Source organism: Metarhizium brunneum, chromosome 2 (assembly GCF_013426205.1).
Source record: "Metarhizium brunneum chromosome 2, complete sequence".
NCBI classification, from domain to species: domain Eukaryota; kingdom Fungi; phylum Ascomycota; class Sordariomycetes; order Hypocreales; family Clavicipitaceae; genus Metarhizium; species Metarhizium brunneum.
The window spans coordinates 5351803-5372853 of NC_089423.1; the positions used below are offsets into that span (position 1 = coordinate 5351803).

Genomic DNA, 21051 nt, shown 5'->3' on the forward strand with positions numbered 1-21051 from the left:
GTGTTTCCTTTTTCCAATCTTTGAACGGCTCGCAGAAGCGAGTGTCCACAAGCTAATATACCCGACCTCTGACCTTGAAAACTTTACCGTCACAAATTCCGCATAACCACGTCAATATATATTATATATATACGATGTTAACGTCTAACGGCCGACCACCTTTTGAACATTCATCACATCCAAGTTACTATCTCATGTCCAGGAAGAAAAAGTCTACTGTATACTCACTCCCATTTCGTTTTCTGGTGTTGCAAGGGGCTCCCTCCCCCCCTGTTTTTGGGGCTCGAGGATTCATTCATGCTTGTTTCGGTTGTAAGCTGGGTGCTTACGGTGGTGCATGTGGGGGGTATATAGAAAAGATGAACGATTTGAACAACGGCTTTGATTCATTGTGCGTGCGTGAATGCTGTGCTTGAGTTGGTCCGATTCGACCTCTGCTGTGGGTATATGCGGTGCTTGGTGCCTTGATACTACTACTCGCTGGGGTACATGCGTTGCCATGGGATGTTCTGGTACTCTATCTGAGGTCTGGATGACACACGACATGACGGAGTAGCCCGACGTCTCTAGCCCTTCATCATACTAGTACCATGAGCAATAACTCCGCCTCGGCAATAGATAGCAGCACCGACTTTGTGCGTGGTCTTTTGACACGGTATCGCTTGGCATTGTGCGCTTGCTGGACCGGCACATTGGGACACGTGGCTGATTGTGTCGGCCGACTTTGTGATGCGCACTCGATAGGCGATCCTACTGCACTAATTTGCACTTTTGGGGGGGTAGGGTTACGTTGTGATCCCTACAAGTTTGGCTCGGCGTGCCATGGTAAATTTTGTTCGGGGCTCACCGTGGCCTCTTCTGAAGGCTTGCGATGACGACCTCGTATGGGGACATGTTGCGCCGGGAATCCCGTCATATACGTCTTGCAAATATAGATGAGCAGGACACACACAAAGTAACGCTGCTCATCCGGCACCTATGTAGTTGTCGTGTTGGTAGCGCGACAAGGGGAATGGGGTAGTAATGGTGGATGAATATCAGGGCTGGCGCAGGATAGCAGCCGGATATGATGGTGGTAGCTTGTGCCTGGCTTTCTTGTTTGTTTCCTAGCTGTATGTATGCACCATAACCATGAGCTGGCACGCGTACAGAGTAGACATGTAGTAGATTGATTTGTGCTCTGGGCATATAACAGGCGTGGCATATGACGCCCCCAATATATGCAAACCGGATCGGATCGACTCTCCAAATTAAATTGGTGGCTGGAACGAGTACCCCATCTCTGACGATGTGTTCGCAATAACGCATGTACATACAGAGTAACTCTGACCAGGGGTCTTGGGCATGTCGCCTCTTCGTTTGAGTTGTGTGGCCAGGCTCTCCTCTGGTGACGGATACCTGACAAGTGCACGACAATGCGAATGATTGGTGCCGGTTTTGGCGGGAACCAGTGCAGATCAAGTACATGACTGTGAATGGAGATCAGCTTGTACGAGCCCCAACGAGGAGAAAGTTTTTTTGCCATCAGCCATGTTTTGTTTTTTTCATGGTTCTTGGGCGTCTCCAATGGCAGCTGCAGGGCGGCTCGTCGGTGACACTATTGTGTTCCTACTACGGAGTAGTACTATGCAAAGTAGTATTGACTGTGAACGGTTGAGGTTCAGCATCCCTGTATAGTACATAAGTAGGCTTAATATAGATGAAGGGGGCTGGCTCCCCAGGCGGTATGCGGCCAATGCTGGGGGATTTACCAACCAGTTGACTTAGTACTTCGTTTTCAAGTTTAGGAGAATGTCTTTTTCGTCGTCTCCTTTTCGCTCTTTCGGTTGCTTACATTACACGCGCGGAAAGCTCTTCAGGGCGACGACGTGGTGTGGAAATCCTTCCGTCTGTGGGAGGAATGGACCATTGTCCCGAAAGGGATTCAAGAGGAATTGAGCCCCTCCTCCATGCCAGAAGACGTACATGTGGAAGCTGGGCCGAAGGCGTTGCCAGATGCGAGGTCAGCGGCGGGGGGAGTGCATTATTGTAGACTCCATAATTGATGAATGGGTTCGATGGAAAGAGTCGTTCAGAACGGGATCCCAGGCTGGCCCGTGACGGGTCGTCCGCCGCCTGAGACCCATGACAACGGGATAGGACGAGACAATCTGGCAAGTGTGTGCCGTGTCGGCCCTAGGGAGGACATGAACAGGGCAATCTAGACGAACCACACAACTGCCAAAGTTGCTCAATTGATCCTTGGACCGTCTCGCCCGAATCGGATTGGTAAACGGAGAAGAGACCTGGCGGCCGAGAGGCTGCTCACATGTCCCTTTTTAGGGTTTTCGAGTGGTGCGAGGTGCTCTGTGTCGCCATCAATTTGTCAATATGTAGGTACCGAGTAGTTATCCCTCGTTCCCTATTCCGCCAGATTTCCCGTATTAGTCTTGTTGGCCTCTCTTTTTTCCTTTGCCGTTCTCTTCTTTTGTCTCCTCTCCTCCTCTCCCTCCTTCTCTCTCTCTGCTTCTGTCTCTCTCCTTTTTCTTTTTTTTGCTTTTGGTCTTTTCTTGCCCCAAATATCCACAATCAGACCGTCCACTGGAACGTGGTAAACCCTGGAGCTGGTGAAACAAACCCCGGTAAACGCCAACGTGGATCCTCGTGGTTAACCGGTCGTCGTGGGAGTTGATCTGTTTAGGCCGACAAGCTGCGCGCCACCATGGCACCATGCTGATGTTGCCTCATTGTTGAAACGCCACAGCCAAGGATGTCGCCCTGTGACCTCTCCCGCCCATCAAACTAAACAGGGCAGATGCATCAGACAATGGATCCATTTCATCGTCTTTCAATAGCGCTTTTGCATCTCTCAGTTGCTTGTAGCGGCCCTTGCTCCTCTGCATCCACCCCTGCACAAAAACCCGTTTTGAAGTGTCCCTGGCCTGGCAAGTATGTAAGCCATTATGTATCGTGGTCATGAGGCTAATCCCATCATCTTGTAGCTCAAAAATAAAGATAATTTGCACCTTGCATTTGCCAGTAGTAAGTGGCGTGTAGACTCTTGAAACCACAGTTCTGGGTCTATGTGACCTAATGGCAGAAGGATCTTGTCAACCGGTTGTCGATCCGATGCCACTCTTGTTCGTCAACAGTCGTCCAGAGCAACAGTTTCGGTTGCACAGCAGGAGACAAGTCATCTGCAAAGAGACAAAGAGAGGTATGTAATAGCAGTCTAGGCGGTGTCGTGTGTGATTGTCCCCTCTCCTGCCCAATGCTGCACACACATGCTAGCCATAACAGGGAATAATGGCATGCAAGTGTGTCGTGCTTTGCAGGCGAGCAAAAAAAAAACCTACAATCCCAAACAGGATGAACTAGTTGATATTACAGGGCCACTTGGCGACCAAACGCTTTGCAATCATCCGTGGACTCTTCTCCGCCTTTGGATTTCTCACTTACACGCAGCTTCATTATTGGTACTGGTATGCTGTCTCCTGCTGAAATTTGGTCCAGAACTTCCTGGGAGGGGGCCTCCGTCCTAACAGCGACCGAATTTAAATTGGGCTGTTTCGACGGTAGTTCCTAGAAGAGAAGGCAGCATTGAACAATGATAAACCTCATTCTACTCCCAAAGAGGAGTGCCTCAAATTTCGCTTGCAGCCAACGTCAGGGAAAAGGGAGTAGGATTATGAAATCCGAAGGTCTGGGAGAGGAAGTCATTGTCGGTCTTATCCCTGTAAAAACGTATGTAGAAAGAGATCTCCAGGATGCTTGTGTTTCTCAAACATGGACAACAGTCCTGCTCCAACGTCTTCCCAGGAGCCCAGCATCGGAAATATGACAATCCGAGAAGAAAGCGTAGCATCAACAGGCCCAGCAGCATGAACCATGTATCATTTCCAGACAGGCACAATCGAGATGAAACGGAGTTGCACCTGGAGACTGCAAACGACCCTGTACAGCCAATGCGGCGGCCCGGACCTTGGGTCGCTTTGTTGAGTGCGCTGTGTTACTGGCAGTACTCGGCACATTCGTACAATAAACAATGGCTGTTGGGTATGCTTCTGGAATTCTTGTCAACGCAAGGGCGGCACTCTCCCCCTTCGCTTGGGAGCTGAGCAAAGGAGCGTCTGCATCAGAACTGCCTGGGCTGGCTTATCTCCTGAAGAAGCCAAACGAGTGGGCAAAAGGGCAAGACACGACCCATGCGGCGTGGCTCCAAACACTCGAAGGGGGTCCAATTGACTAGTAGTAGTATGTCGACAGTCAATGAGGTCAACAAGAAGAATGAAAACCTGTGGCTCGTCAGCATGCCGCAACTTCACACCGCCGCCATGGCCGAGTTCATGTCCTTGAGGAGATGGACTGTTCTCATTCTTGGGTTCACGTAGGTTAACTTGAGAGACTGGTACGTACTACTCCGTACGGACCATTAGTTCGAGGTTTTAAAACAGGACCCCCATTCTATCGAGGGCGGGGTGTTTCATAAACGGCTCGCCCCCGACAGGGGACAGCGGCCCAGGAAGCTTCGATCCCTACCTCACCCATGTTGAGCTAGCCTCAAATGGGACACAGTTTCACGGATAGCTTGGCCCACCCACGCGAAATGTCTTACTTTGGTCGGTGCTCCCGCTAATAATATTCGCCTTCCGTGCAACATGACAACGTGTTCCCCTAGAGAAACAGAATAGTAGCAAGGACTTGTCAGAAGAGGCATGACAGATGTGCTAAACCGGAGCGGCTTTGTCAACAGCCGCGGATTGGCCTGTATATCGTGTGGGAGATGGGTTCCCGTGTACCGATTTGGATACTATGACTTGTGAATTCCAAGGACTCCGAAATAGTTCATGGCAAATAAGAGCTGGGATGACCCGGGTGCTCAACATAATGTGGATCTATTTTAAGATGGTCACATATCTTGCCGTGCGATTCACAAACACCGAGGATAGCTGCATGTTGTGCGGACTTCGTATGTCGCTGTGCGGATGATAAGCCCCAATCCATCGGGAATGGTGCTCATGTCGTGTAACAGCGGTTAGAACGGGTGGGTTACTAGTACCAGAGTATAATTAATGCTGTGAAACAAACCGGAGGATATGTATCTCGTCCAAATTGAGACACCACTTCCCGGAGCGGTGACAATGAACCCGCCCGGTGTTAAGATGGCCAAGGCGAGACAAGCCCGGAGCTCCGGAGGCGAGCGGCGCCTCATGCCAGACGGACTGGTGGCTTGTTCTGCTGATTTAGTAAATTTCTTTTACTGCTGAGTCTCCAAAGTCGTATATGCAAGTGTCAAAGATTTGGTTTAGCATTGAGAAAATGGTGTCGTTATCGACGGGTCATGCACGACCCATGTGCTTGTCCCACAGAGGTGAGGAAGATCAGTACGGCACTTCTGAAATCGCGCCCAATTTTGCCCTCATGACCTTGAGTTGAAGTCTCGTTGGATACAACCCAGATTATGTATAACAAGCCACCCACCTTGCGCGCGTTTGAGAGAGTTGCGACGCGGCACGGGCTGGCTGTGGCCATGATTGAATGAGCATGAATCAATCCCAACTTCGTTCTGAAGGGAATACATGTGCGTACTAGGCAAAAAGGCAATAAAATTTGCGCCAATCTAGTTCCGGACGTGTTCTGCATCTGGTTTGCAAACAAGTGCTTGCCATCCGAGAAGGGATGCGTCGAGTGGCTCGTCTGTTTGACACGGCAAAAGCTCAGACAAGATAGTTGTTCTTGAGCACAACCAATTACCGACGGTAGGATATGCAACTACGGGTTCCAATGCAGTCCAGAGCACTGCGGGCGGACGAATGGAGGTGGTTGGCCTGAGATACGATCCTGCTTTGTTGTGGATGATGGCCCTCTTGGGGACCTTGACTTTATGAATGGTGCAGCACCGAGTGTACGCCAGACGGTTTTGTTGCCACGACCACGATCGAGAGCCAAGAACAGACTGCTTTAGACCGCCATTTCTTTGTAGGTTCTTTGCCACTTCTGCCACTGATGGAACTGTCGGAAGATATTGGTTTTACCAGACTGGCAGCAGGAGAACCACCATGTTTGGATGGCGCGCAGGTTGGCTTAATATAGGACGGAATAGCTGATAATGGCAGGATCCTTTGTGCCAATGCTGCACTAAATTGTACGGTGCCACACTGCCGGTAAGTTGGAGAGGCGGGAAAATGTGTACTTTTGTCATCATGGCGGCACTATCTGGTGCGCCAACATCGACGGGCATAATGGATACGCACCCGAAAGAAGCCACCACAACGCAACATGTACAAGATCCACTAAATATTGCTGCAAAAGGCACACGCCTCAAGGTGGCGCGTACGTCGATGGCGACGGTAAATATTAAACGCGGAGTGGATTGTTTGTCTCCGACACAAGTGACGCAGGTGTCCGTGAGGCACATCGTCAACGCTCGACTCCGGGCGTGCAGCCACCGAGTTCGCCAAGCACATGGGAAACCCAGATGGGCCATGCATGCCATGCCATGACACCTGCGTCGTCAGCCACGGTCGTCTCTGGGCAAGACGGTCAGCGTTTACATAAACGATGTCTGTGGGCCATCTTTATCAACGACTAATCTCCTCACGGCTTGCTTGTTCCCTGGCAGGGCCCAGGCTTGGTTTACCAGGGTTTCCCTTCCAGGCTTTTGACCCCCGCCGTCATCGGTGCAAGGTGCTTGGCAGTAGTAATAGTGGCGACAGAGGGCCAGGTGCCGAGGCGGCGCTTTTTTTCCTTTCTTTCTTTTGCCTCGAACCGGTAGCAGGTGCAGGGGCCAGACGGGGAAAATATTGAGTAAATGTAAATTGTAAGAAAAGAAGCTGCCTCAACCTGATGTGTTGGCACGTTTCCGTGCACGTCAGTTGCTGTGAGTGGATATATCGACTGCAATTGAACATGTGGAGATGGGAATACGAGCTGGATAGGCGAGTCCTGTATAGATGCCGTTGTGATGTTTTTTGCCGCAAATCGGGCGATTGGGGGGGAGGGGGTTGGTTGAGACCTCTCTGCATGGCCCCAACATGACCGCAATATGACATCTGTGCCAGTGTGAGTGGATGTTGTAGGTGCTTGCCTTGGCATGGGGTTGGGGAGAGTATCGAGGAGACAACAGGATGCCAGCGGCGGATGATGGAGAAGAACCTGGGTCGTTGATGCTTCAAGTGTGAAGCAAGCATCCAAGTATAGTAGACAAGGACGAGTCGAGACAGCCGCACCTTCCAAGTTGGCTCCTGCCGCACCGACGCCCACTGCAACATGTGACCTGCGGTGCCGTCAGAGTACCCGTTCTCGGGCAGACAGCCGAATGGCTAAGCTAACTGGTTGGGTTGGCGGGTCGAACAATGGAGGTCGGCCACGAGTGCGAATGCTCAATCCGTTATTCTCCCGTCTCTGGTACGTGAACAGCAGGGATTTGGGTGCCGGCTTAAATTTAGACCAACATGGCCTGCCTGCCGTTGCCAGGTCTAGCAAAAATTTCGACTCTTCTCGTACGGTATCCTAGGTCACTACCCGCATGGCAAGATGGCGCTAAAGCCCTTGCACTGCGCCGTTGAACACTCCTGCATGGTAGGGGCTTTCTTCCACTGGAAACATGCCGGACGCTAACATAGCAGCAGGGCTGGTCAGGACCAAAATGCGACCCGAGATATCATGGAGCTTGTCCAGGAGCCATACATACATACAGATGCTTCTACCGAGCAGTTTATTGGGTCTCATGCATTGTTGGCTCCTCCATCGATCCCCTGGCTGTCAATGAAGCTCCATGACACAGACGAACGACTGGAGCACGCACACGACCAAAGGGATTTTACTTGTCTGTCCCCTCCATAATCCAATATGCTTATACAACAAGGAAGCAATACATGAGACAGCAACCAAAACCCAGGCTCGATGCCACTCAATCCCAATCCCAGAACGAAGCCCACGGCGGACCTCGATGCTAGTCAGGCTGTGTCTGGCACAGAGACCAATGATCAATGCCGAAGCATGCAGAGGCGAACCCAAGCGTACGATACATACATACAACATTGCCGGACGGGGGGGCAAGGCTCAAGAGACAGCACTGGAGGACAAAACTGAGTGTGTCCATACCATACCTGCTAAGTAGGGAGCACGGATCAACCCGGTGAGGTCAAGCGCGACATCTGAAGCAAGCCAGCTTTTTGCTGCCGTGTCCCAATCCATTCATGTATTACAAACGCCGCAGGGACGTGGGAGCAGATGGCTGGAAGCTCGAGCTGGAACCCTGCGGTTGCACGACACACCAAGACCAAGTTCCAAGCATACCGGGTCTCATGGTTCAAGCGTCTTGATGACTCTTGTCCTGATAATTTGAAGAAGATTTTGTATGTACCTCACATATGATGCCACCTCTCTGGGTCTGTTAAAATACCACCGTCTGCTGCAGTTATGGCCGTGATAGTCCACATTCGTGACCCACGGAGCCGTGTGCTGCAGCTTCTTTTAGTCGCTTTTCAATGGCCATTCGCTCCCATCCAGTAAACACCTCCTGGGACAGCTGAGACCAAGCACTTGACGTTTGAGCCCTGCTTGCAAAGACGCCAGAATCGTAACCGTCAGCGCCGCAGTCGGCGTCGATACCGATGCCGATGCCGATGCCAATGTCGGTACTGTCGATGCCAGAGACAAGAGGGGGGCCATTTCCAGTCCAAACTCGCTCAAATGTTTGCTGTACGTGACGCCCCTCGCTGCTCTTTCCCTCTTCGTATTCACTACCATCCGCGTCTTGATTTCTTTCCCCTTGTAATTCCAGTCAACCTCTTCCTTTTTTTATTTCGAGTACTCGAGCTCCCAGCTACGTCCTCTGGCCCTGGTGCTCCATTTCATTTCCTTTTGGCCTTGCTCTCGCGTTAGCTACAGACTGGATCCCCGTCGCCCCCCGTCAATCGTGCCTATTCCTTCCCTTTCCCCCCTCTTCATCTCGTCGATTCGTCTTGGGCCTTGACGCCCAAGCATCAAGGACCAAGGACCACAACCCAAGCCTGTGTGCCATCGATCCCCGTTGCATCTCAGCCCAGCCAAGCTCGCCCATCCAAAAGTTGATACTGGGTCTCCGTCCCGCTGTCCCCAACATTGAATACCGATACGTGCGCAGTACATAGCTGTCCAAAGCTCCGTCGCCCAATCCCATAGCCTCTCCGTTTGCTTATACACGACTCTGGCTAACCATTCGACGCAACTTGCTAAAAAGCTGTTCGCTCGTTCTGCCCATTGTTTGCCCCCTTTGTTAGTCCGACGTGGAAAATCCTCGTTTCCAGACGTCCTTTCTGGGCCAAGAAGGATCGATTTTTTTCCTTTTTTCTCCGCCCCCCTGTCCTTTCCCAACTAGAGGGCTACCAACTCTCGTTGTTTGTGTTAGTTGCATTGTATTTTGACGCCGAGATTCTTCTTCTTCTTCTTCTTCTCCTTCGTCGTCGTCGTCGTCGTCGTCTTTCTTTCTTTCTTTTTTTTGCGGGAGAGCTTCCACCATCCACAGCCTCAAATCAAAGCTGATTCGTTCTTTGTTATTGTACACATAACACGCGCAGCGATTCCTCGTATGTACATGCGCCCTCAGCACTTGGTTCCCCGTGTGCACGTCAATTGATCCTATTTTGCTTCGGGGCGCCTCGCCTCGCCTCAAGCTCTCTTTTGCCATCTGGCCCCCCGGTCCAACGCCACACCCACCATACACCACCCTGTTGCACGCCGTCTGCCCAGGTAGAACAATAACTACATACACACACAGCACACACCCCTCTGCCCTGCAACAACAACAACAACCCCCCCAGCTTTGTCTTCTCGCCTGGGCCGCTAGGCTTTGCCAGCTTCGCAGACACCGGTTGACTTCTCCACTCCAGCTCTCCAGGACCGTCTGGTGTGTCCGCTATCCGCTGTCCGCTGTCCGCCCCGGCTACCCGGCTTTCCATTGCCTGTCTTTTTCGCCCTCGTCCCCTTTGGGCGCCTCTCGCGTCGTCACCCCGTCGCCCTCGCTGGTGCACGGAGTACTCGTGTGCCTCGTCGACCCGATCCAGGCAGCGCCGCAGAGGGCAGACTGCTCCAGATACCGAATAAGGCCACCCCTAGTTAGACGAAGACTCTTTTCCAAGGGAACCTGGCAGCTCTCCTCGCATCACACATCCACCTTTCAACTCAACCTCAGCCATGTCCTAATGAGGTTGGCCCGCCTAGTCCACCGACCCATACGTTCAATGTTCTGCCCCCCCACTCTTCGGCCGTTGCTGTCCTCGACCTCGACCGACCTCGCGCTGGGCGACACCTCTAGCTTGCGTCCGGCTGCATTCTTTTCTAGCTCATGTGTGTTGGCGTGTTTGTGTTGAGTGCTAGGGCCCCGAGACTTTGGCTTAAAGTCTCGATATCCACTTCTGTACGCCTCCTGCCTTCACCTCTTTCTACTTCTTTTCCATCTTATCCAGATTCCTCGCTCCCTCTTGCCCCCTTTTCCCAAGTCAAATACCTTTTTTTATTTTGGTTTCTTGTCTCTCCTTCAATAATCTTTACCCAAGCTGGAAATAACATCCATTATCATCATTGTCACCACCACCATCACCCTCCGCCTCCTCGCCAATTATATACATCCACCCATCGCCCGCTCGTTTCTTGAAGCGTGCTTGCACGCCCATGCTTCCACAACGTTTCTTGGCATTTCTATAGTCGTTATAAGCGACGATGCTTACTGTGAAGCAGCCACCCGCGTACGGCTATAGGTCCGTTCATGATTTGCCAACTCCGCCCTCAACATCTCGACCTTCTCCGCCTCTGAGTTACTCGGAGGCCGCGTACAAACATCATCAGGTCGTTTCTCGCAGCCACAGTCCGAGTAGCCAAGCAATGTCGGCACCTCACCGTGGGCTGCCGCCTCCAGCGGCCATGGCACTTCCTCCTCAGCAAGCTCCTCCATCAGCTGCCGTACCACCTCAACATCACGGGCATCAACAACCGCCGCCGCCACCTCTGTCTGCTGGCCAAGGCGGCCCTCAAGCGCAGCCGTGGACCTCATTACCACCTCCCCCCGGGCAATGGCACGGATCTGAGGAATCCATGAGAACGTGGTTGCAGGCTAAAACGGAGGAAGAGAAAACTAAGCAAGAAGAGGAGAAAACCAGGCAAGAGGGTCTTCGGCTGGAGCAACGACGAGTGGAAATGGACATGCTGCGAGATTCCCTCCGAGGCGGCATCCCTCCACCCATGATACCCTTGGTATTTGCTGGCATGGCCGCGGGCGGAACATTGCCACAAACAGCGGTAGAATGGGCTCAACAGTTTCTCTCGCCCGTGCAGAGTCAGCCGTTGCAGCTTTTGCCGCCCCAGAGGCAGCATTCTCCCGATCCACACCAGAGAGAAGGTGCTTCTCAGGGCCAATATCCCGGACCAGGTGCAGCACCTCCTCCAGGCCCCGGAGCCTACGGTCCCTATCCTGGATCGCCTACGAGACCCCGTGGGCAGACAGTGAGCGGAGTTGTAGGCCGATCAAGTATACCTGCTGGGGGGAATCCGTCCCAGCCTAGCCAGCCCGGCGGCGCAGGTGTATCGCCGTATGGCTCCCAGACCCATATGCATACACAGCCGGCACCACAGGAGTCGAGCCCAGGGTTGTACTTTCATCATTGGCAGCCACCTGCGACGCAATCAGGGAGCGGAAGCTCCAACAGACCGGGAACTCCGTCTGGTGCGTCTAAAACCAAGAGAAAGCGAGACTCGCTGTAAACTAACATTTGTGTTTTTTGTTTGGTTCCGTCATGACAGGAGAGTCTAGCAAAAAACGCAAGGCTACGGGGCCACAGCTATCAGGAACGCCGGGCGAGCAGCGACTCCGATCTCCGCCTCCATTTATACAGAGCAGCTTGTCGAACCCTCCGCCGGGTCGAAAAGGGGGCCACAAACGTCAAAGGAGTGATGTGCCGTGGTATCGACCCTCGAGCCATCATCATCACCATCATTCGGAGGACCCAGAACGTGGCCCGAGATCCGTATCGCCACCTCGAGATGGGCATCCAGAATTTTCTCAAGAGAGATATGGGGGGGACTCCAGCAAGCATTCGGTGTCTACGTTGCTTACACACGAGCCTTCACGATCGCAATTTAACCCGACCCATGAGCCTGAGAGGCCCATGCCTCGGCGCCGCGAGGAAGAAGGGATGCCTCGCGAGAGAACACCACCAAGGACTTCTGAGCAGAGCTAATAGCGAAATGGCTTTTTTTTTCTATACGATTTCATTTCATGAAAATACCGCCAGCCGGGGAAGAAACGCTTTTTTAGGAGATGGATGATGGTTTCTCATCGGCGTATATTGGGTACATGCGACGACAGCACGAACATATGTTTACTTTGTCTTGCCATTGCTCTTGAAACTGGGACATGCGGGACAGAAAACAAAAATCATGCAGATGTTTGTTTTTTCAAGTTCACAACTACTACAATTCTTGTTGATTTTTGTGTTTATTTGCGGGGAAGGCTTTTTTTCTTTTCTCTTTCCTTTCTTTTCTCCCCTTTGTGGATCTGGAGACTGGCTATGGCCATGGCGCCGCCACTAGATTTTTGTAAGTTCCTGGGAATCACAGCACCAGGCGTGTCATTGTGCAGGTTTTTGTCAGTTACAAGGCTTGGAGCGAGGGGGTTGTCTGCCATCAAAACATGTTTGCATTTGTATTCATGTATATGTATGTGTCAGTCAGGAACTTTGCGGCATTTGCAACAACGCCCCTCTCTTTTTTCATTTTTTTTTTTTTTTTGGAGAGCATTTATTTTTGGAGTAGATGGGCTTTTTTTTTTTTGAGTGATATTTTGGGGATATGCATCATAACGAAGGACTGCTAGCAAGTCCGGTAACGAACAAATATACTTGGCAAAACCATCATCATATATATGTACATCATGATCAATCTGGATTGATTGTCTCTGGAGCGCTGTTGCGAACTTGGGCGTGTATTGGCTTGCTCGGTGTAGGGGGTTATCTATGAGAGTGGCCTCAGCCATATGCACGAAACTGATGCCGAGCTGCGCAGCTTGCATGCTGGATTACCAGTTCTTTGATGGGCGTTCTCAACATGGACAATGTGGGCTGTTTTGGGAGGGACGAGGGTCTGGTAACAGTCCTGCAATATGAAGGCGCATGGGGGGTTGTCACACTGCAGGGGTGCGGACGGGGATGTTGATTTGAATTGGATTGAATTGGTCTGTTCTGCACTTCAGCTCCCAACAGTATTGACTGACAACACACTGACGACAGAGTGCAGAGTCGAACGAGACAAACAGGACCAACCCGGCAACGAGTCGAAATTCAGCAGACGTTGGGTGCATGCGTTGTGCGACCAAGAGAAATTAAGATCTGATTTGAGCGGCCAGTAGTGTAGACGGAGCATCGAATCGACGAAGGCAGAGAAAGCCAGCGTATGACGCGGAGACGGCCACTGTTTGGGGCTAATCAGAATACGGATCAAGGGCATCAAAGTCCCAACCGCCAGCATCCACCGCCGACGACAAGGACGGCGGCATCGACAGTCCAGACGTGTGAATATGTATGCGCGCCTACGTGTGCCACTGGGGGAGGCTGTCTGGGAGGCTCCCTGATGACGCCGGAGGCTACTACCTAGGTACTCTGCGCAATGCCATGCCCGGCAGTAGGCGCGTACTGCAACACCTGGCCGACATATTTTGACACAATTCTGCTGCATTATTACGGCTGACGTGTCTGGTCCGTCGTGGCCGACGAGCGACAGACTGCACACGGAGTACCAGTACCCGGCCGGTTGACCACACACGGACGCTGCTGTATGCAAGTTGAAGACGTGCGCCAATCCCGGCAAGCCTCCCACTTGGGCCCAGGGACCACGAAACAACAGGGAATCAAGATTCGGCCAGGTGTGCATGCACAGTGGTGTATGTACACATGCACAGGAATGTGCAGGCCCAAAATCCAGGTTCCCAATCCAGGCTCCCAATCCCAGATATCGGTCGGTAAACTCGAGCCGGGGGAGGAAGCAAAACAATGCCTCCCGTACGAGAGAAAAAGAAGCATTACCACGACGACGACGACGACAACAGCTTCCCGACAAAGCTAGACACCAACACGACCCGGCAGCAATTGAAACGACTACTCAAATGCCCTGTTCCAAGCTCTTCAGATGAGCCATGGATAGACTAACTGGGAGACAGGAGCTTATGTAGTATCACTCACTATCCCACAAGGATCAAGAGTCTCAGGCCCCCGAGCCAGCCAAGTCGACCGACTTTTGCCAGTAGATATGGTGGCCCGAGTCTATCGTTGCTTCGGGTACGTCCATTTTATCCGCTTTTGGACGGCAGGCCGACCTTGGAGGAAACCTGATTGGCTGATTGGCTCGTCCGGTGGACGGATTCGGGAAAAACAAGAGGTGCGGCAGCAACGAACCAGGCGGGGAGGGGTGGTGAGAAACTGGCCAGGCGGGTTGTTTTATTTTCTTCTTTTCTGGGGCCGTGGGTGCTGGTCGTGTTGCTTATTTTAGCCATGTTCCAAATCCCGCAATTGCCAGAGTGGAGGACGAGGCAGCACCAGACAGTCTGGTGGTATCTGGTTCATGTTGGCGCCAGGGAAGGGGAGGGGGGGCGTGTTCCAAGCCTCCAATGCTGTCATGCTATGCGGTCTGGTTGTTTGTCAACTTTGTTTGCCCATGGAAACGGGGGTACCCAGCCAGTTTGGTGTGTTGAACCGATGAGCGCTTTTTTTTTTTCTCCATGCTCAACACCACACCATTGTCGCAATTGAAATTGTTGGTTATTCCCTCTTTCCCCCGCACCCCTGCAATTTATAAAATTGAAGCCCAACTGTCACGTCCGTCAGCCAGGCTACAGCCCGGCCGGTAGAGCCGGACATACTGGTATAAACCAACAGGGAACGCCCGTGCCGATTGTGATGTATCAAGCAGCCAGCCCTTGCGGCTAGACGTGGCCAACAGTCCCCGCCACGAGGTTGTCTTGTCTGTCCCCGTCCCGTTGTCTCGCTTCCCCATGCTGTGTTCTATTAATACCTCGAGTTCAATTTCCCTTTTCTTTTTTACTTTTCTCCAGTGGGTGTCATTTAACGTCGTGTTGCAAATAGTCCTAGGACATACATACATACAGCCCTCCGTTCCCGCCCGCCAAAAGAAAAAACAACATTCCGAATTGAGACACCATGCTTTTCCTGCAGGGCCCCCGGTCACCAGGCAATATGAGTGCGCTCTTGGCATCTGATTTGCGCCTGGGGGGTGCCTGCTAAATATAGCCCCCGGGATTAATTACCAGTGCCGGACGGGTGAATAGTTTGGGAGCGCCCAACTGCCGTTATGCTTACACGTTGGGACCGTTGGCGCGCAGGAAATTGGATGCGACGCTGGGCTAGTACCGTGGGATTGATAAGAGAGATTAATTAGATGGATGAATGTCCGTACGGGTTTCCTGGGGACGGAGCCGGGGTTGTTGGGCTGGTAGTTGGCTTGCCTTTTATGGTCGAGAGGAGAGCGGCTGTAGGGTAATGATGCCGTGGCCACGGGACGGTGGTCACTGGTGGATGGGCGACCCCAGGAATGATCGTGAGGTGGGGGAGCGCTGTTGCTTCGGGTGGGCGTGGCTGACGACTTCAAGTGCTGAGGTGTTGTTTTTGGATGCCCCTTTTGAGCAATTGGCATTTGCCAGTGCGAGCATGGATATACCGGTTGCAGATACAAATGGAGGTGCGCACACTGGAAATCACTATAGGGTATGAGCACTGATGTAATATCAAGTATACATAAAGTAAGAATATGAGTTGAAGAATCAAATAGCCAGCAGTCCTAGTCTAGACCGTCATGGGCTGCAAAGACTAGGGAAATCGCAAAGCGCAAAATACAAGTGATAGATAGGTGCTTAGTGCTTCTAGTTCAAGCACAAAATACCGATTGCAGATATGCATGGCCAGAGACACGAGCACCAATGCAGTGAAGACGCAATATGATACCATTATGATTACTTGTGCCTCCTACTTGCCAGGCCAAAATGTACAGAGTAACCATATCCCGGGGTATAATAAACCATTCACCGTGACTCCCATCCCCGTGAAAAATATAACATGAAGCCATCGCGTTGCCACCCATCATGTACCCCGCGTGCTGTTCGTCCGATAATTTTTCTGCCATCCCAGCCTCACCCGTAGACAAAGGAAACAAACGATGCCGAGTTGCGGCATGAATGGGCCAATGTGGCCGTTGACGAAGGGTATCGATATAATAACAATGAAGATGTAATATAATGAAACAGGGCAACAAGTATGAATGGTTGAGAACAAATCTAGGATAACTGAAACCATCGTGGTGGGGTATATCGCTGACCAAACACTAGACAGGAAAGGGAGAAAGAGAGAAGCCGAAGATAATAGAAAAAAAAAAGACAAGATGAAGTAAAGACCAAGTTTAAAAAAAAGAAAGAAAAAGAAAAAGAGGGCCGACGAGGGTGTGTTGTGGGGAGAGCAAAAGTCATGGCAAAGGACAAGTAGTCACAGAGACCAAAAAGGCAAGCATGCTTGCTAGGTCTTCTTCTTGCCCTGGTGCGTCTTCCACTCCGCCTTGGCCACCTTCATCAACAAGTCCTCATCTTTGATGGGTATCCACGATGTTAATGCCTTCATGGCATTTTCAAAATCAGAGTCCAAGAGCACCTCTCTTAGTGCTTGGATCAAAGCTGCGCTGGTCGCGTGCAAGATATCGAGCCCGCTTGCCTGTGCCGGCGCCTCGCTATTCTTCTCCATTGTTGACCGTGGTGTTGCTGTCGATCTCGCTGATGAGCTCGGCGAAGACTCCTCGACGCCATCTCCCAACAAAAGAAACACATCCCACACACGCAACTGAGCGCCAAAGGGAATAGACAGGTTGAACAGCGTCAGGTACCACCTCGTCCCATACGCGGTAGAGTCAATGTCCAGCTCCGTCTATGCAACCGTTAGTCCATGCCGTTTGATGCATGCATATGAATCAATGTCTGGGGGGAAGGTGCGTACAAGTTTTTCCGCAACAGGCTTGGCGAGCCAGGTTCCGTCAAACTCACGAAGAGCAGTCATGAGGCCTTCAAACCCAGGACGGTAGAGTCTATCCAAGCCTCTCAGCGACCACATCCGTACCAACATCACGAAACACTTTTCCTCGTCAAAGTAGCACAGTAACGTGGCGGCCAGTGAAGCCATGCCCTGGACATAGCCCGTCTCCGGAAAGTATATCGAAAGCGCATGAAGTACTCTGAACAGCAGCCTTTGGCCTCCGCGGTACCTCCGGCGAAACATGATGTGCATGTTGATCGTTCGGGGGACGTCCAAGTCGATCTGCACATCATCGGGGGAGCTCCTTTGCTGCAAGTTGTGAAATGAGTTTATGATGAATTCGGAGGAAGGCGCATTGTGCTCCTTGGCTGCCGCGGCGAGAAACGACCACCAGGCCGCACCGCGCCATCGATCCGGGATGCCTTTCCATGTTCGTTCAATGAGCTTGGAGTTCTTTACGTCGAATTCAAATTCCATGCCCTGGCCATCGGGGCCTTGTTTAACAACCCTGGCCATCTTACGCCACTTCTCAGACCGCTCCCACTCCTTTCGTTTGAGTCCCTCGGAGATCTTTTCCACCTGCGCCTCCTCCGCTCTGTCTTGCAGCGTCGGCGAAACCGTCAACATGTCGCCTGCTTCGTCCATCCATCGTCGGTTCCGGTTTTGGGGCAAAAGATTACTCGCTTGGCGCATGACGGATCGCGAGGACCGCAGCGACCGCAGGGACGTAACCGACGCTCCCGAGTGGACTGTGTTGAGAGACCGCGCCGAAACCTTTCTGCTGGGTGTTCTGCCACCAAGCGAAGACGACAAACCGACGGAGTCCCTTTTGAGTAGCACATTTCGCCTTCTAGGAGAAAATTGCGCCGATTTGAGTTCAGTCGGTGTGCCGACTCTTGAAGAAGGTCGTTTGGGTGCGATGAAGCCATATCGGTCCACATCCGCGCCGTCAATGTCGTCCCAGTCTTCCAGACCACCAGCCAACTCTGTTTCGCGCCGTGTTTTATCGGGATAGTGGGAAAAGGAGCTTACAGACCTTGGCCCGGCGGAAGCCAGCCCAAGGTTCGCGATAGGGACGAGGTCGCTATATTTCAAAAAAATTTTGCAAAGCAGCGTTAGCTTAATCTGGGGCCATGAAGATGTGAGACTCCCCCCTTTTCTGTTCAAGAGGGGGAGGAGGGGGATAGCCAAAGGACAGCATACGGGTCGTGGGAGTCCTCCTCTGCAGGAACTTCGGGAGTAGGCTCCAAGTGCTCGCAAAAGGAGAACCTGGCGCCATCTTCCCAGTTGATGGCATCGTCGGTTTGGTAGAGAGATCTCACCTTTTGAGATTCTTTTTCGACATCGGGGGAGAGGATACGAATGTCGGGGACAGGTTGCGCCATGGCGGTGCTGAAGCTTGAGCTGTTTCGCTCGTTACTGGCGTCGCCGGACATGGTCTGGTCGATCGATGGAGGAGCCATTTCTGCCTGGTCGCGGTTGTGATTGTTCGCCGGGGCCGTCGTGGATGGTGACAAATCCATTGCGCCGCCGCCGTTGTCGACGGCTGCTGCGCGTTTGCCACCAAACATTAAACTGCCGCGTTTCGAGAAGGAGAAGCCAGTCATGAAGGCATCATCGAGAAAGTTGTCGGTCGGGATCGAAATCGCAAGAGGAGCAAACTCGGCGTCCAAGTCGGTAGTAGCTGACGAGATGCTGTTGGAAGCTCCATCAAGACCTCCCGGCGGGATGAGGACACTTTGCAGAGAGGCGTCTCGATTTTGGCCGGGTTTGTGCATGGGGGAGGCTGGGGTCGCCATTGAGCCCCGCACCAGAGGCTCCGGGTCCGTCTCCATTGGCGGCTCTTCTTTGGCCCTTTCGGACGACTCGCTCGACCTTCTGCCTTTGTGCCCGGAGTGGCGAAGGCTGCGCTTCTTGATGAGCTTTCGTGGGGAGATTGGCTGCTTAAAAACCCGCGAACTCTTGTCTGCCTGTGGCAATGAGGGAGAGTTTGCGGTGGTTGATGCAGGTGATCCTGGCAATGCCGCCCCGGCAGCCGAAGCCCTGTCAGTTTGCACCTCCACCACCAACGCTCGGCCCTCGGGCCTACTTTCGATGTGTTTGGCTGCTTCAGGTACGGCGCCGTCGCGCCCTAGCTCCCGCGTCTTGTCTGAGCAAGGACGTTGTTCTTCTTGTTTTTGCCCAGTTTCGTCGCGACCAGAATCATCCTCGCAATCTTCCTCGTGAATCACACTGTCCGATGCGGTGGTCCCGGCATGTCCAGAGTCGCGCTTGCCATCCTGATTGCCCAAGGCATAGGCGTAGGCATTGGCAGGCAACGGCGATCGCAATGCCGGGTGTTGTTCGGTGGGTGGTGCAACAAAGGGCATGAAAGCCAAGGCGGGCGGTGCAACGACCACAGGGCTCGCAGAGCAGGAGGTAATGACTGATGAACTCGAGGTAGACCGCGACATATTTGTTGCCGTTGTCCTATTCGATCTTGCGATGCTGACTGAGCTTGGCGAGCGCAGGGGATTCCTTGGTGGCGGCAGGGGAACCGGAGGCTCTGCGGGCTTGGTCTTCTCGTATCGAAAGCCAACAACATTGGTATCATCCCGAAAGGAAGCCCGCCCGGTGGAAGGGCGGCTTTTGTGCCGCACAGAGGCAAACCTCGTCGGCAACATGCTAAAAATACAAGTGTGGGCCAGAATGAATGCGCACGTCCTGATGTCTTCTTGTCACTGCCGTCTTTTTGTTCAAAAATGCCCTTTATTATGTCGCTTAATTAGGCGAGTTTGCCTCACAGACGGTTTTCTTAACCGGATTCTGTGTGGCAGTAATAAAGTGAAGTACTGTTTGCGCGGAGTAGTGACCACGATCTGGCCAGTGTGGGGACCAGGAGGCAGACTGCCGAACAGAAAAGGTCGAGTCGTCTTCTCTTCGGGCAATGTGAAGGTCGAGAGCAGCAGTAGAGCTAGTGCAAGCTCTGCAATAAAGACGGTGATGAAAAAAAAAGGAATAATAAGAAGACAATGGAAGCGTAGTTTGAAATCCCTTGAGGGAGGAACAGGCTGGATGAGGGCAGGATGCGCGGAGTTAATAATAAGGGAAGGCGCGACGTGGTGACACCTTCTTGGACTGCTCAATGTTGCCCAACGGAGACGATGGTGTCGCGGTGAGTGGCCCGCTTAGCAAGCCGGCGACTTATTGCTATCGCTTGCGGTGAGCAGTTTTGGGGGATTCGGGGGCTTTGGGAGCAAGACACTTTGGTAACTCGGTCCTCGGTATGGCTTGCGCAGTACGGAGTAGACCGCCTCGATTCGTTGACGGCCACCAGGAGGATTGAGTATGCGAATTCGTGTGCTGGCAAGCGGAGCTGCAGTGGTTGCTGGACCAATATTCTGCCCTCGCCCTTTACAGAAACTCGGTCTCGTGGCTTACAGGCGGAGATGGGTTGACGTGGTGGATGTGTATGTGTGCCTGATGAGCGGTGCTCGTACATGGGTGCAAGTGTGATGTGTATAAGCGACAATGGAGCTCCAGGCGAAAGAGAGAGGGCAAGAAGCTCTTTATCTGAGCGTCTCGATTCAAAGAAAATGTCCGGGGTAGCGAATATGATGGGGAGAGGACGGGGAAGGCAAAGGGATGGGGGGGAAGGGTTTATCTAAAACCCGAATCTGTCGTTGTGTGAGAGTGTCGGGGACTCGAGGTTTCTAACATTCATTTCCTACAAGTGAAAGCACGCGGGTCTCGGGCAAGCAGCACAAAGGGCACACGGGACTGGTGCGCCATTGAGACAGTTCAATCTAGCAACGGCCGCAGGGGAAACAAGCAACGAGGGCTGCACCAGGGCAGGGAAAAGGGAAAGATGGGTTGGTTGTCTAATCACTATTGGGAGTGCGAGGAATGAATGAACGGGTGATCTGGATCAAAGAGCAAAGACTCAAATGGACCAACTCGGCAGGGAGGAGAACGAAGCATTCAATGTTGCCACTGGGACCAATGACGAGTCATGTATCTTTGAAAGATGAAT

At 52.4% G+C, this 21051-nt stretch overlaps 3 protein-coding genes across 3 annotated transcripts; 2 read left to right on the forward strand and 1 right to left on the reverse strand.

Moving 5' to 3' along the window:
• Positions 1-4235: 4235 nt before the first annotated feature.
• On the forward strand, positions 4236-4370 carry G6M90_00g045680 (uncharacterized protein; the record flags this gene model as incomplete). Its single annotated transcript, XM_066130399.1, has 1 exon — positions 4236-4370. One exon carries the CDS (start codon positions 4236-4238, stop codon positions 4368-4370), a length of 135 nt encoding a protein of 44 aa, XP_065986331.1.
• Positions 4371-10683: 6313 nt separating this feature from the next.
• On the forward strand, positions 10684-12197 carry G6M90_00g045690 (uncharacterized protein; the record flags this gene model as incomplete). The annotated part of the gene is made up of 2 exons (XM_014689210.2): positions 10684-11683; positions 11761-12197. The coding sequence occupies 2 exons, from the start codon at positions 10684-10686 to the stop codon at positions 12195-12197; spliced, it is 1437 nt and encodes a 478-aa protein (XP_014544696.2).
• Positions 12198-16532: 4335 nt separating this feature from the next.
• G6M90_00g045700 (uncharacterized protein) lies at positions 16533-19492 on the reverse strand (the record flags this gene model as incomplete). The annotated part of the gene is made up of 3 exons (XM_014689211.2): positions 16533-16934; positions 17004-18123; positions 18243-19492. 3 exons carry the CDS (start codon positions 19490-19492, stop codon positions 16533-16535), a joined length of 2772 nt encoding a protein of 923 aa, XP_014544697.2.
• Positions 19493-21051: the final 1559 nt, after the last annotated feature.